The sequence below is a fragment of the Temnothorax longispinosus genome, chromosome 1 (genome assembly GCF_030848805.1).
Source record: "Temnothorax longispinosus isolate EJ_2023e chromosome 1, Tlon_JGU_v1, whole genome shotgun sequence".
Taxonomy (NCBI): Eukaryota; Metazoa; Arthropoda; class Insecta; order Hymenoptera; family Formicidae; genus Temnothorax; species Temnothorax longispinosus.
The window spans coordinates 27,525,587-27,540,335 of NC_092358.1; the positions used below are offsets into that span (position 1 = coordinate 27,525,587).

The 14,749-nt window shown below is 41.2% G+C and overlaps 2 protein-coding genes across 3 annotated transcripts in view; one reads left to right on the top strand and one right to left on the bottom strand.

Annotated features, from left to right (window-relative positions):
• Agt (O-6-alkylguanine-DNA alkyltransferase) overlaps window positions 1-5,354 on the top strand; it is a 52,107-nt gene extending 46,753 nt beyond the window's left edge. The window contains exon 2 of the mRNA XM_071794259.1: window positions 5,236-5,354. Coding sequence (XP_071650360.1) covers window positions 5,236-5,289 — 54 coding nt within the window. The 3' untranslated portion in view covers window positions 5,290-5,354. The remainder of the gene's footprint in view (window positions 1-5,235) is intronic.
• The window catches only part of LOC139822485 (uncharacterized), a 60,203-nt gene extending 45,654 nt beyond the window's left edge, over window positions 1-14,549 (bottom strand). The window contains exon 1 of one of the 2 annotated variants that reach the window (XM_071794237.1): window positions 13,659-14,549. In XM_071794237.1, coding sequence (XP_071650338.1) covers window positions 13,659-13,716 — 58 coding nt within the window. In that variant the 5' untranslated portion in view covers window positions 13,717-14,549. The remainder of the gene's footprint in view (window positions 1-13,658) is intronic. The other variant, XM_071794247.1, reaches the window with a different exon arrangement.
• Window positions 14,550-14,749: the final 200 nt, after the last annotated feature.

Below are 14,749 nucleotides of genomic sequence, written 5' to 3' on the forward strand. Positions count from 1 at the left end.
GAGATATTTAATTTTGGTATTAAGATATTTTTAATATTCTGAAATTATTAGACCTTCACACACACACACATAAGGCGGATATTATAATTTATCATACGGTGTGAAAACGTAACATCATATTGTATCAATGTTCACAAATTTTTATGAAATAATTAATAAAATAATTAATTTAATAAATAATTGATCAGATGAAATATGTAATAAAAATAATTTGGGACGTGCAAAAAATCGAATGTAGTTCCGATTACATTCATTGTGGAAATTTATTTGAAACCACATTAATATAATAACGGCTTTCGTATCACAATTCCCGATGTATCCTAACGTCACGTCACCCAACTTTCGGACAATTGAGATTTCACCGTATTAACATTCATATAATAACAATAAACACGGGCACATAATACGGTGGGCAAATCAAAAAATGAGAAAAGAATCGAACATCTGCCGCTCGCACGCCATTCAATCCTTCTGCCTCGCGATGCAGATGAAGCATAATAATGCACGCGCGTGCCACGCGCAGGAGTACGACGACGCGGGTAAAATACGCAAGAGTAGGGTCGCGCATTCAAAACGTACGATACCGGCTACTCAATTCTCTCTTTTGCTTGTGCCAGAAAGATACAAGACGTATCTGTATGGCTTTTGCAGCTGGAGCTATGTCACATCTTCGGATACACGACGCTGCCCATTCCAGCCGGTAGCTTCGGACAGAAATAGAAATGGTCGACACGCGTCACCGCGTAAGAAGTAAATCGTGGCCGATCGATCCCGCGGGGGATCGCGGTCGCGAAGCCGGGGAGCCTTCACGCATCAACGAGGAGTAACCGTGCACGTACACGGAGGAGACGCAATTACGCGTGCGATTACGACCCCGATCGACGACGACCACCATAATGGGAGTGACTCTCCACGTGGCCATGAGCGCTCGAGCATAGAGACGCGTGCGTGGCCCACTTGCGAAATGCAGGTTCCACACGCATTTCCATGAAACCCATTACATTGTGCAAGCCCCTTAGAAGGATCAACTATGCGCAACCCAATTTCGAAAACTGCGTCGCGCTGCCGCGGCATCGCACAGTTACGAGAGCTTCCGGTCTCAAAACACGTCGCGAAAGAACATATTCCGAGACGATATAGATCAATATTCAGACTTTAAAGATCTTTGGGTTAATTTTGTATTTGTGTACGTAAATAAAGAATTCGGAAACTAAAAGTGCAAAGTTACTAAAAATTACTTGAAAAGTTTTCTAAAATGTCAATCGTATATTAGTGAAATGCATTTCCATCTTATTGTGCTTGAACTTCTAAATACACACTTTGGAGACTCTCCAAGACAAACCAGAAGAAGTAAAAATCGGAAATAAGAATACGTCTGGAATGTAGAACTGATTTTCTCTTAGCGGAATTTCGTGTTCCAATTTATAGACGAAACTCGAGTGGAGAGATCAGCTGCGGCAATTGCAAAAAGTGCATGCCTATACTTCGTGTTCTGCTTTGATTTGGCCTTACGCTCGACCGCTCAAAGCAGGTCGCGCAGTTGTATGGAAAATAAATAACAGAAATTTCGGACGCGCCGCAAAGGAATGTGAAACCACCATCATCCACGAAGCAATACTATATTCACGGCGTTTATATACTTTATATACAACCCTCGAAACGCGTGTCACGTCATCCCCTCGTCCCTCCACGAGCAAGCAGGTTTCTATCGATTGCTGCGCGAGGGTCCTGACGTTCTGAGGGGGGTGATTTAGGCTCCCCATAGTGCGAGTCCGAGGCATTAAAGTCTGATGCTCTTTCGGGGGCCGGCCGGGCCGACACGGCCGGAGGCTGCGCGCGTTGCACCGGCATAAGCTCTCGAAGATGAATGCGTCTGAGGCTCACGCACACCTTCCCGATGTAGAAATCCTCACTCCTCGCTTCCCAGTCCCCCCCTGAGTTCAGTGTTTGCTGAATTATTCAATCCTGTTTCATTCTTAAGGACGCTCATTCGTGTATTGGGACCCTTGAGAAACGCGACGCTATATACGATGAGATAAGCGAGAATTCATTTCCTCTTCAAACACTCCTTTGTTCCTTCCGATACATTCACATTATTACACTGCAAATATGTTATTTATAAATTGACAGAAAGATTTATTTTAATCGCGTGATTTCGGAGAAATTTATATTCTAATCAGAACTAACAAAAGAGTTGGTTCGAATTTCATCCACGAGTAAATGTGGAACGCACAACCAAACGTGTCACGTGGCAATGAAACCAATCGCGCTGCAAGAAATTAATATCTCAAGGCGGTAAATATTTAACGCAATTTGCGAATTTTAATCTTCAGGACACAGAGTTTCGTTTTTATATTCTTCTCCCTCGACGCGGAAATGTATTGGAATTGATTTTACGCGATCCTCACACAGCTCACGGGCAGGCGCGCAGCCCTGCGGTTTTCCGCTCGCGTTCTGCTCGAAAGTTTCGTTCGGGAATGACAGCAAGCGACGTTGAAGTGTATATCCGTTATTTTCCGAGCGATCGAACATTTGCTCGTCGCACGGAACGAACGAGAGAAGAAGGCGAGAATGGGAACCGCCGTAGCAACTGTGGGAAAGCGACGTCGTTGGCTTCGCTATCAGCTGCTCGGGATGGCGAAGCCATTGAATTCCCTGAGACAAAGGGAGCGGTAGGGCGGGATGCCACGCCGGGATTTGTTTCACGATCGAGCTTGAATTGCTTCGAATCCCCTATGAACGAAGGCTAGATCCCGTCAGGATTTAATAATTAAACCGAATTCAAATCATCAGAGTTTAATTTAACGATTATACGAAAGTAACTTGAGCAATTTAATATAATATAGTCTTTAATTTAATATAATTTAATTGAATCTTATTTTCATTTTTGTATTAAACTAATAAGATTTTATCTTAGACTGAATTAACTTCGATTTGATTTAATTTAAATTAATTTTGTGCGAAACTATAATCATATATACATTTTTATTTAATAATCGGAAAGTTGACGCCGATTGGAATAAGTTCATAATAATCCAACGCAATAATCTTGATCTCAAATAATGCTGTCGTCGAGGAAGACACGCGCCTTCGCACGCAACGAAAATTAATCCTGCTTTACGTCCGTACGCGTGATTCATACGAGAAATATGAGTAGGGGACGGGCAGGGAAGTAGGGCCGATACGTACGTGATTCTACAATCCTGTCGGTCGGTGCTGCAAACAGGTCGGGAGAAATTAACGAGAGTACCGCCGCTCGTAAATCGTGGCACTTAACGATCGATGAGCCAGCGACAAAAACCGATGCTCATCGCACGCAACTCTCATTTGCATCGCGAAATTTATATAATGAGAGACCGCGTCCATCACAACGTTGCACTTGAAATTAAACCCCTTGCCGACCGTGAAAAGAGAGAGGGGGAGGGGGAAGGGGAGGAAGAGAGAGAGAGAGAGAGAGAGAGAGAGAGAGAGAGCTCTTCTAAGAAGAACGATAAATCGGACGAACCTGCGAGAACTCGTTTAAGTATAAATGAACGTAATTACGACTGAACCAATAAAAACTCAATGTCACAGTACAACTAGTTTTACACGTATGTGCTCATGTATATTAAATAAAACGAGATGTAATTGATTTGAGCAAAAACGGTAAAAGAATCAGCTCTTCGATATAGTTTTTGTAAAAAAAACAGTTGAAGAATGTATAACTTCCAATTGCTATTTCATTTTGATATCTAAAATACATACTTCGCAATTGAGAAGAAACTGCTTTTACCACCATTTTAAAAATACTTTTAATTTTGGCTGAGAAGAAATAATTATTTCCTGGTATATGAATATTACAAATTTGCACTTGCCAATTTATGTAATTTGATTCTCTCAACTTTAAGATTTAGCTAAAGTCCAAATCGTGAAGTAAACAAAAGCAATAAAAGAGATCAATCGTTTCCCTGATTAAATAAATAAATTCAAAGAATATTTCAAAGAAATAGATTTTTCCTTTCCTCAGTCTATCGACTTGCCAGCGTAACCAACGAGACCTACGAAGCGTAAAAGATGCATTTGCATATCAATCCTTCGCGGCCCACTCGCGATGCAATAACGTACACCGATCTTCGCTAGAAAATTGCGCGCCGATCACTTTTTCCACCCACGATTTCCGACTGCCTGCAACACCGCCAACGACTTCTCGTCAGAAAATATCTCTCTCAAAATTTTTCTACAAAAATTCATGCATGTTTGCATGTTTTATTAACAAATACTTTTGTCATTCATTTAAAGCACATTAACATTTCATAATTTTCCTACATCGCCGGTAACAATCTATTCGTCTGGGAATTTTTCAAAGATTACAATTAACCGCAACGGAAAATTCTCATGTCATTGAATCATTGTGCAATTATTCTATAAACATAATAATAGTAATTGAATCCATAATTGCAGTCGAGATATCTAAACATCTCTTTGCTAACCTCGCATTTAATGCAGTGGTCAATTTCTTGTTATTACAACAAAATTGCCTTTCTGCTTAATAACAAATGAAACATATTACTCGTTAGACATCGTTAATATACAATTTTGTAATTTATTAGTAATACTGTTTGATAAAAACTAATTTTTTTCTTCAAATTTTTAACTTTTGGATGCTACACAATATACGTATACAATATGTGACTATCACAAAATATCAAATTCTGTTTAACAATAAGATTATAAGCTAAGTTTGTATGAAAATGACCTTACAATAACGATCTGAGAGTGGACGCAGTTAAAGCAAGGACATTTCTCTCAATTCTCCTTAGAATGAGCTCGAACATGATTCATCAGTTATGGTTCTCGTCGTAAACGTTTCTGCGGGACATAGAAGCCAGTATCGAAAACTATTCTCGTACGAAAACACATTCTCGGATGTTAGCAGTCGAACCGAGCAACGATTTCTAAACACTCGTGGTATTTCTAAATTCTAATCGCGTAGTAATTCTAAACTTTAATTCTAATAAAGTTGAATCGAGAACATTCTTGCCTCTTTGATATCGCCATTGGAAAAAAGCGTACAAAGAGCAATTCTGTGAATCAATTAAAATAAAAAGATAAGAAATATATAATCTTAATATTTTAAGATTGTAATTCCCCCCTCCCTCTCTTTCTCTTTCTGTTAAAATAATATGTACAGTCATACTACAGAGATTTCTGTTTGTTGATTCATGAGAAGAGAGTCAATCCTGTTTGTTTTTTTAGATTCCTCCAACGCTTCAGAAATATCGAGCCGTTCCGGAACAGGATACTCTTTAGAGATTCAACGAGAAGAAGACCTCCCGTGCGAGATATTCCTTAGAATTTTCAAGGGTTGACTCTCCGAGGAAGAATCCTGATACGATCCCAGCTCCCTTCTAAGGGAGGGATGTTACTATAATACGCGGATCAGAATTCGGCCGCCCACGATGCTCCGCCATTCTAAACCACTAACCAGACGGTATAACTTGGCAACTGTTATGTATTAAATGCTTATTGTTGCAAAATATAATAACAATAAAAGTACAGCATCAAGTAGTGTAATATGAAAAAATAAATAAAAATGATATGACAAATAATAAAACATATTAAATTTAAATGAAGCAAATAAAAAGATATATTAAATTTATTTATTAAATTTCGAATTAAAATTCAATATAGGAATATTATAATTTTAAAACTGTACGTCATGTGTGACACAATAATTTTTTATTTATTTATTTATTAAATATACATTATCATTTAAAAAGATATTGAAAGACTCAATAACCAGGATAAAAGAATGGCTCAATGAAAATTAGCATATGGCTTTCACGTTCAACGAGCTGCACCTATATATCGATTGATCGGAAAAAAAAGCTGCATGTTGCATCTGCTCTTTCCGCGCGCGCCACCCTTAAGAGCGGCTCGATTAATATCACGATGGCCCTTTCGTCGTGCAAGAATGAAAGGGCGGAGAATGGGGGCATCATACGTACTAGAGGGGCAGGAAATTGCTTTGGAAATGGTTCTAATTTCCTGGCCTCGTAAGGAGAAGTACCAGGCAGTATCCCGATCTGTTCCGTTGATGTTCCATGATCCGTTGTAATCGATCGAATCGCGATTCTTGCCTTTTCATCGTCTAAACTACAGGTGATCAACATTAGCAGCACACGTGATGGCACGCGGATCTCATTACGAGAGTGAACAATAAGCTTTGTTCGCGCGTTTTAACCATGTATTTTACCAATTTCAGAATTTTCTTTGCGTTAATAATAAAAGGCACAATAATAAAGAAGTAACATAAAAATAATAAAAAATAATGCTTTTCAAAAAACTGAATCAAAGTATTGTTGTCAAAAATGTAAAAACTATGATTACATTGAATTAACATAGATTAACAAAAATATTCAATGGTTGCAATTTTAATGTAATAATGAGAAAGTTATTGAAGCTGTAACGAAGATTTGATACGTTTATAAGAAAAAGTTGAATGACTCGGTTTTAAAAAGGGGAATTGTGCGGCCTAATCCGAAACGGTGAACTACCTTCGCGAAAAACGTCGACGAGAAGTGGAGACTCATCATCTGATCAAAGAGTTTCCGCCGCTCGACTCCTCGCGAAACGGTTTAACCCGCAGGGGGAAACTCAATTCAGAGTTGGCCGAGAACTTGATCTATTTTCTTAATGGTCGCTCTCCGTTGGCATGCGTCCTAATGCAGTGGCGCCCACACATGCCTCATTGAGAGAGCTTTCAGGCTCTAGAGATATTCGAGAATTATACCACAACCTCTTGAAAAATTCCATTTGTACAGCTATATTTAATATCATCCTCATATACATAACGTAGAATTAAGTTAGATATTAAAGGGCAGTATTCATGACGGAAAAAAATTATTTGGAACACTGAAAAATTTATAAAAATTATATAAGTCTCTCTGAAGTGAAGCTACTCGCAAACAGCCCGAAATGGTTCGCGATTTGAGAACCGCCGTCTTAATGGCCGACGACTTGCGCGTCTTATCTTCAGGGTCCGAAGACCTCGAAACTTTAGATCGGACCGACTGACTTCTCTTCGTATACGCAATCGGAATACGCAGTCGGGGCGGCTTTTGATACCGTGCGGCTGTCGCCGGTCGCCGGCGCGATGATGGATGACGTTGCGCGCGCGGCAAGAACGAGCTGGCCCCGGTTGCCTCGTCAACGTTGGGAAACCACCGCGTCGGGCGACGACGAGACGGCGCGCGATGCATCCGACGATCGTGATTAATGGCAGCAACATTGTAGCGGCGGAGACTCTCCGCCGGTCGGAGACGACAGGTGCCATTGAGGCAACGGGGCGAATTAAACGTGCGACTCTGTCACGCCGCCGGCTTTCGACCTGTCCGGCATTTGTCCGGCTCCGAGCTGCTGCGTCGCGTCGCCTCGCCTCGCGGCGGCAAAACCAGTCTGATCTGATCTCACGGGACTTATATCTCACGGATATTACAGCGCGGAACTCGCGGATATCCTTCCACCAGCGAGCAGAATAGGAACTTAATTAGTTACTTTGACTAATTGAAATTAAACGAAAAAATACCAAGAAATTATTTTTTTTTAGTATTAAAACTTGCTAAATGATGACAAAAACTTTATCACAGATATCGAATGACAATTTTAAAAGTGTAATATTTTCAAAATAAATTTTAATTTTGTTATTTAAAAATATTTTTTATCCAATTTTGAAGTTTTAAGAGATAAAAAAATTAAAAACAAAGATATAAACAGACAAATATAAAAGATTAATTCGCATCTATAAATGGATCGATTGATGATGATCTTACATTTTATTCATTTTACGAAGAAAAAAATTTGTAATACTGGTAAATTTTCAAGTCTACACCACTGTCGACCGTACTTCATTAAATAAGTCTGCGGTTGAAGATGCTATCGCCTTTTGACACACTCAGTCAATTAAACTGAACCTCTCTCTTGACAGGGCTCGCTTAATTGATCCAATTTACAAAGAGATTAAGCGCGTTCCGAGACGACTTCGAAGGCAGTCGGGTGGCCAAAATTTCCTGGCCAAGCGGCCAATAATTATAGCATCCGCCAGGTATTTGGTTAAGATCACGAGATCCCTCACAACGATATCGTTTCGTTCTCTTCCTCGACAAGAAGGTCTCGTCGGCTTCGAATAATTATCACTTTCCGGACGGCCATGTTTTTATCCCCATCTAGCACTTGGTATAATGAATCGGTGGAATGTAGTTGTCATTTCTTATTTGCATTGAATTTTTAACACCATTTTTAGCCAGCAGAATTCTTATCTAATATCTTATCAGTTATATCTATATGAACAATCTATAATTACCATACAATTAAATGTTTTGTTTCGTAAAAATATTTTCTGTCAAACTTTCGACATTTTATTTTTAGTCGACGAGATTTATATCTTATCAGTCATGAATAATATACACATTTGTCTTGTTAAATAAAATTACTCAAAAATACGACTTTCCTGTCTTATTTTAATTTTTCTTTCAATTTATTGCATGTTTATATCAAAATATAGGAATCAGAAAGTTCAATATTACAATATTATCGAATATTAATGATTCCAACGTGTTTTTATCGATATGCAGGATAAATATTTGTGTGTCACGTCGATATTCTTAAAATATACATGATCGCGCGGTCATTCCGGAGCCGCCCTTGATTCGCCCAGGACCATAGGAGACCGAAATAACTCGAGTCCCCGAGCGCAAAGAACAACATTTTCAGGCCCGTTCTAATGGCCTCTCGAGAACCCTTTCTTGCCGAGTTTGGCTGCGCGAAGGTGTAAATTGGATGGCGACGACGAACAAGAACTTTGTTTTGGCGTATCGAAAGAAAAAGTCATCGTCTCCAAGTCGTGTCGATGATAATCGCACACATCACGGGCTCTTATCGAGCTTTCTCTCACGCATGGAAAAGAATGTTACAGATTACTGTCATGCCACGCTGATTTGTGCATCCAGTGAAGGAAAAAAATGGAGTTGCTTTCTCTAGAGAAGCGGTATAAGTTTGAGTACAAAAATAGTACCTGAATTTTATTACCTCTTATAACGCGTAGTTAAAAATACGAATCATTTTAAAGAATATTTCAATCTCGTTTATTACCACAGTTTATTTTGATATTTATATACAGTTATTTATTTGTATGTATTTAATAACTAGAACGAATTTTGAAATCCTTGCGTACTTGACAGTTTAAAGTACCTTTTAATTTATGACTCAAACTTAGGGGTTTAAAAGCAGTTTTGAATAAACCATTAATTTTGAACTACAGACTCGTCGATGGTGATCGACATGAGGTCAGGTAGCTTGAATTAGAAAACGTCGACCACTAAAGTGCCGATATAAAGACATTACCGCAGACAGAATCACCTGAGAGTTCTGCGAAGACGAGCTTCAGGCATGACTAATCTCGTGAACGACGGAATTATTAATATGCCGTGCAGGCAAAATCACGTCCATGATATCTTAATCTTTTTCCGAACCGTTATTGTATTAATAATTTATTTTATCTCTTGATTAATATTATAACTACCAAAAGTCGCACATATAAAGGTGAACATTATCAATTTAAATTTCTTCTATGTAGGTGACGATTCTGAAAATTTATGGCGAGTAAAAATGTAACGTAAAAACGATTAATTGACTACATTTCATGTTATACTAAAGATATTTGTTTGCCTCTACAGTACATTTCTCCTCGAGTACTAGTTGGCTTCCTTGGAGGTTGCCATTGATCACGAAGGTAGGGTCTTCTATGAATCAAGATTATCTACCGAGCGTGAGAATCACCGCCGCGATCGCAGCTCGTTAACTTAATCCGATGAAGAATTGACAAGACGGTGCTAGCTATATTTCCATCGCGAACTACATTCTTGGCAGAGTGGTTAGTTAGCACGCGTTAAAAATCGTAATTTATCTCGAACAATATACAGATTAATTTCTCTCGCTTTTCATTCAAGAACGGATTATGGATTTTTACGCAGTGCGATATCTTTAAAATTGGTTGCGAACTGATTACTATTAATTGGCGGTATGAAAGAAGAACATAGTAAGCGATATAGAAAATTAATGGAGCGTAAATAAAAAATGTATTTTCATTTATTTAATAATTAATGCTTACAAGGCGTGTGCGACTTTAAGATATCAGGGTCTTCGAAAATTTATTTTACAACTTGTAAAACCAAATTGACCAGCAGCGTACAATATACGTAAAAAATACTGCCATAAAAATATTATTGCGTGAGAAGAAATATTATTTTTTTCTTAGGTACTCGAAAGTGCACTTGACTGGAATACCGGAATAATAATAGCGACACTAAGGCGCGCCGACGAGGGAAACACTCTTTTCTCAGTTTCCCCGCATATCTCGTCGGATTTTCTGTGTATTTTACAAAGCGGTCAAACGAGCCTTCTACCTGAACCTTCGAAGGTGTAAGGGCGTGCGGCGTTTCCTCAAAGATTCAAATGCAGCGTGAGAGGAAGAAAGAAGGAGAGACATCAGATACAAGTCTGAGAAGCTCGTTTTAAAGGCCCCCTTTAAATTTTTGCAGGTTTATACGTGCGGGTTTGCTCGCTCGGAAAAATACCTCTTTATCCCGCGGATACCATTGTCAACCAACAATACCGCAGTATATACAAATTCGTCTCTAAAAACCCGTATAATCGCCCGCGAGTTTCTTTCACCGATCGCTCTGGGAAACGTGGCGCGCAAATCTTTATAATGTTTAAGCCTTGGAATTCTTACTTTGTCATGAATCTAATTCTTAAACACCCGGGGCAAAGTACAATGACATTTCCCTCGTCTACTTTCCCGACAGGTTCGATGCACGTTTTCTGTTCGAAACCGTGAAATGTGTCACACTTTTAAGTAGTCACGAAAATTTTAAAAAGATAGAACTGTGCCATTGCAAACGCACCGTAAAGCTGTCTTACGTTTCGCGTTAAAATATATTTTCCATAGTATACGATCAGATTTATGTAAATATGTCTGGAATTAAATGTGCACGTAATTCGCGAGACGAAATAAATCAGTGAAAATCACTACCTTCGATGTTACCGTGAAAAAAACAGAGTCGAAGTTATTCACAAATTTTCAGAGTTAACCAAGACTGTTATTCTTATCTTTCAAATGCTTAAAAAGATTTATAAATGTGCTACGTAAACTGTACACAATATAAAAGTAAAAACTTTTATGTGAGAAAGAAGCTTCTCTCTGCCTTTATTTATGTTTACGACCATTCCTTATCCTTAAGATACGTTAGGATACGGTCTTCAAAATTTGTCTACCTATTTCAAATTTATCTTGTGTATAACTAGTATCGTTTCTCTCCACAGGTTGTACACCTGTGGAGAGAAACGTTGATTGTCATGGATCTATTAAGGACACGTTAAGAATCGAAAGATTCTTGCGAAATATTACACGACCAAATATCCGACAGATTGGCTTGAATCGACACAGCTCGTTCGACCGACGCGACGTAAGGTGCAACCCACGTGCACACCGTGACATTCCAATCGTGACTTGCAATCTGCATTCGTAACTTCGTATCTACTCCGACCAATGTCTGATCTTTTACGATTAGTCTCCTTTTAAAACGGCGCGGCCGCGGGACGAATAAGAACTCGCTAAGTAAAGCTGCCTCGTTGAAAGCGCGATAATTGCAGTACCGTTAGCTCATGTTTAGATAATTACAGGCTTTTAAAGCAAATACGTTTACTGCTGTAAGCTCTGGATTTCTATCGCCGTTCGTTGGCCAGGCAAAAAGGAATAATTGTTCTATGTCACAGATTTAATTCTTGGTAAAAAAAAAAAACAAAGTATCGTGTGTTATTCATAAAGCAATAACCGTTAAATTAAAAAGTTCTTTCCTTCCGAATGAAAGAAACAATAACTATAACTTTAATTTCTTGCAGAAAATATACGCAGCTTAATTAGGTACGTTTAATTTGTTACGAGGTTGAAAAAGCGAGGAGAAAATTTACTCGGCACTGCCATGCCGCTTCCACGCTCGAGTTCAAATGATTCCACTGATAAAACGCTGATGCATGCCGTCGCAATGGCTCTTCTTACGTTAAGACAATCAGTCGTGTATCGGTGACATTGAATGTCGCGATGTGCCTGTAATCGCGTGTTCGATCGTGCCGGTTGCAAATGCGCATTTTGCAATGCACGAAAGAAGAAGAATAATCGACGGGAATGCGGACGACGTCGTCACGAGAGCACCTATAAAATGTGTTTGGTCGATGCGGGAAGAAGCGGACGTTATGTCAGTCTCTCGGAAGTCAAATCGATCACAACTTCGCGAGATAAAAAAAGAAGCAGACAAAAGTTGATGAAGTTACGCGAGGTAATCACGGTGCCAAGGTGCTAAAGAAATTTATTCAACGAGTTGGAATTAGCTTCCGAGACGCTCATATCTCGAAACGAAAGAATCTGCCGATGGAATAAATCGGGAGGGTGCCTCCTCCTCCTCCTCCTTGCCTCCTCCCCGGGCGCGATGCCTCACAAAAGACTCACTGAACCGCGACACGAGCGAAAATGTGTCATTACCGCGCAAATTACGATGCCGGCGCTTCCGTACGCATCCTGCGTCCCTCGATATAATTGCCGTGAATTAGCGGTCGATCGATGAACAGCCCGTGGAGAGATGTCGGCGGCGGTACATATCGCGGGGACTACTAACTCTCTCGTGGCTACTAACATTGTTACGCCACTATATTTCTCGGAGCGTAAATTACATGGGGGTTTTGGAGGAGATAAAAGATGCCAGATATAGCGCTTGCAGATTCAGAAATAGGATTACTCCAATCGCGCTTTCACGATTATTATCGCAAAGTCGTGAATAGTGTAACGTGCGCGGCCAATTTTCTGCTCGTTGTCTAAATGCAGTATTTATATCGATCTCGTTAGCTGTACGATTATTCTTTAACGTGAATTAATAAAAATCCACTTTAAATTGTCTAAAATTTGCGTCAGATTTCAGGATAGAAATCTGACATATTCCTACTTATAATTTTTTTAGTCCACGCATTTAGTTGACGCATTACGTGTGCATTTCAATATATTTTAATATATTTTACGCATGTGTGTATTTTGATTGTTCTATTATTCTTTGTATCGCACGTATATTGTATATAAAATCATAAATAAAATTAAATATCATCCTGAATTCTAACAAAAACTTATGTTATCTATTTAGGCCATTTACAGTGGGCTTAATATAAAAAAAAAATATGAATTAAAATCCTTCAATAAATTTATCCTTCATTATTTGAATAAATCCTTTATTAAGATAACGCAAAAATGCCCGTAATACGATTGTCGCGCGTTTGTAATTACGCATCCCTCGCCTCGTTAAATTTGAACGCCAACACGCGCAACGGTTGATCTCATTCATCGCGTAATACGCGGGGTAAGCAGTGTAAGCACACGAGCTTTAATCGATCGCCCCCGATTCGCGGGAGGGAAAGGGAGGATGCGAGCCATCGCCGCGTGAATTACCGGTGTTGTCGGACGCGACCCCGGGACCGGGAGTCGCGTGATAATCCTCGGCCGTGGCACGTGGCAGGCCGAGACTTAAGGGGGCGATTATGTGTGTACAACATACATACGAAGATTGAAAAGTACTCACTCTGACAGCTGGCGGCTCCCAGAAGGACGATCAGCAGCAGGATACTCGTCGGCTCCATTCTCCGCGGAGGTTGTTTCTGCAGCTGTCACAGCACACTTATTAACACTCCCGGGGGCGTAGAGTCGTCCAGACGTCACTCGAGAAACCACGGGGTCAAAAAGGAGCCCCCGCGACGCGACGCGACGGCCAAACGAACGACCGACGAAACTCCGGATTATCCACAACGGAGGCACAAAAGTTCCTTTCCTCGCGTCCCTCGTCCTTCTCAAGCGCACGGTCCGCGCGAGCTCGCCGCGAGATGTTCCGCTTCCCCGTCCTCCTCTCCCCCACCGTTTCTCTTCCGTCTTCGCGAGGAGACGAAACGGAGCGTGCAGGCACTTTCCGCGCTAATTTCACCGTGCAGAGGCGTGAGTGCAGATACCGTTCCGCGCCTCCCAGCGTCACGCCGGTTTCCCTCGATAACGGCACGACGACGACGACGACGCTCGGCCCGCCGGCTGATGTACGAATTGTTTCTTCCCCTCAGAAGAATAGAGGAACGAGGAACAGAGAGAAAACCCTCGCCCTCTCCTTTCTCGGTGTTTATCGCCGGCGCGCGCGAGAGAGAGGAAGGACCGCGGTGCGACCTTCTCGGCTCATGCGTGCGGACGACACCGCGTCGGCTGCGACCCTTTCGCGGATGGGTTGCAACAGTGCTTGACAGACGCGCGTATATTCGGAATACCGGCTGGCACACACGCCGTGTCCGTCGATCGGCGTTAAATACGTTGCCTGAGACGTGGCGGAAAGGCGACCGCGCGGCGCAGCGGCTCGCAGGCGAATGCCACCGGGAGGCGAGAGAGTGAGAGAGCGCCGCTCTTCCGAGTTCCGCGTCGGCATAGGTGCGCGTCCGCAAGTCTCCCCCCTCCCCGGCCGCTCTTCCGCCGGCCGGGCCGGCGGCGCCGCGCTCCCCCCTCCCGCCGGGCGGCGTCGGGCGCGCGTGCGGTCGACGCATCAATTAAATATGTTTGAATCGGAGCCGACGCGCGACGGCGTCCGTCGCCGCGGCCAGGACCTCCGAAAAATTCGGCTCCTCCGGGACCCTTTCTCCC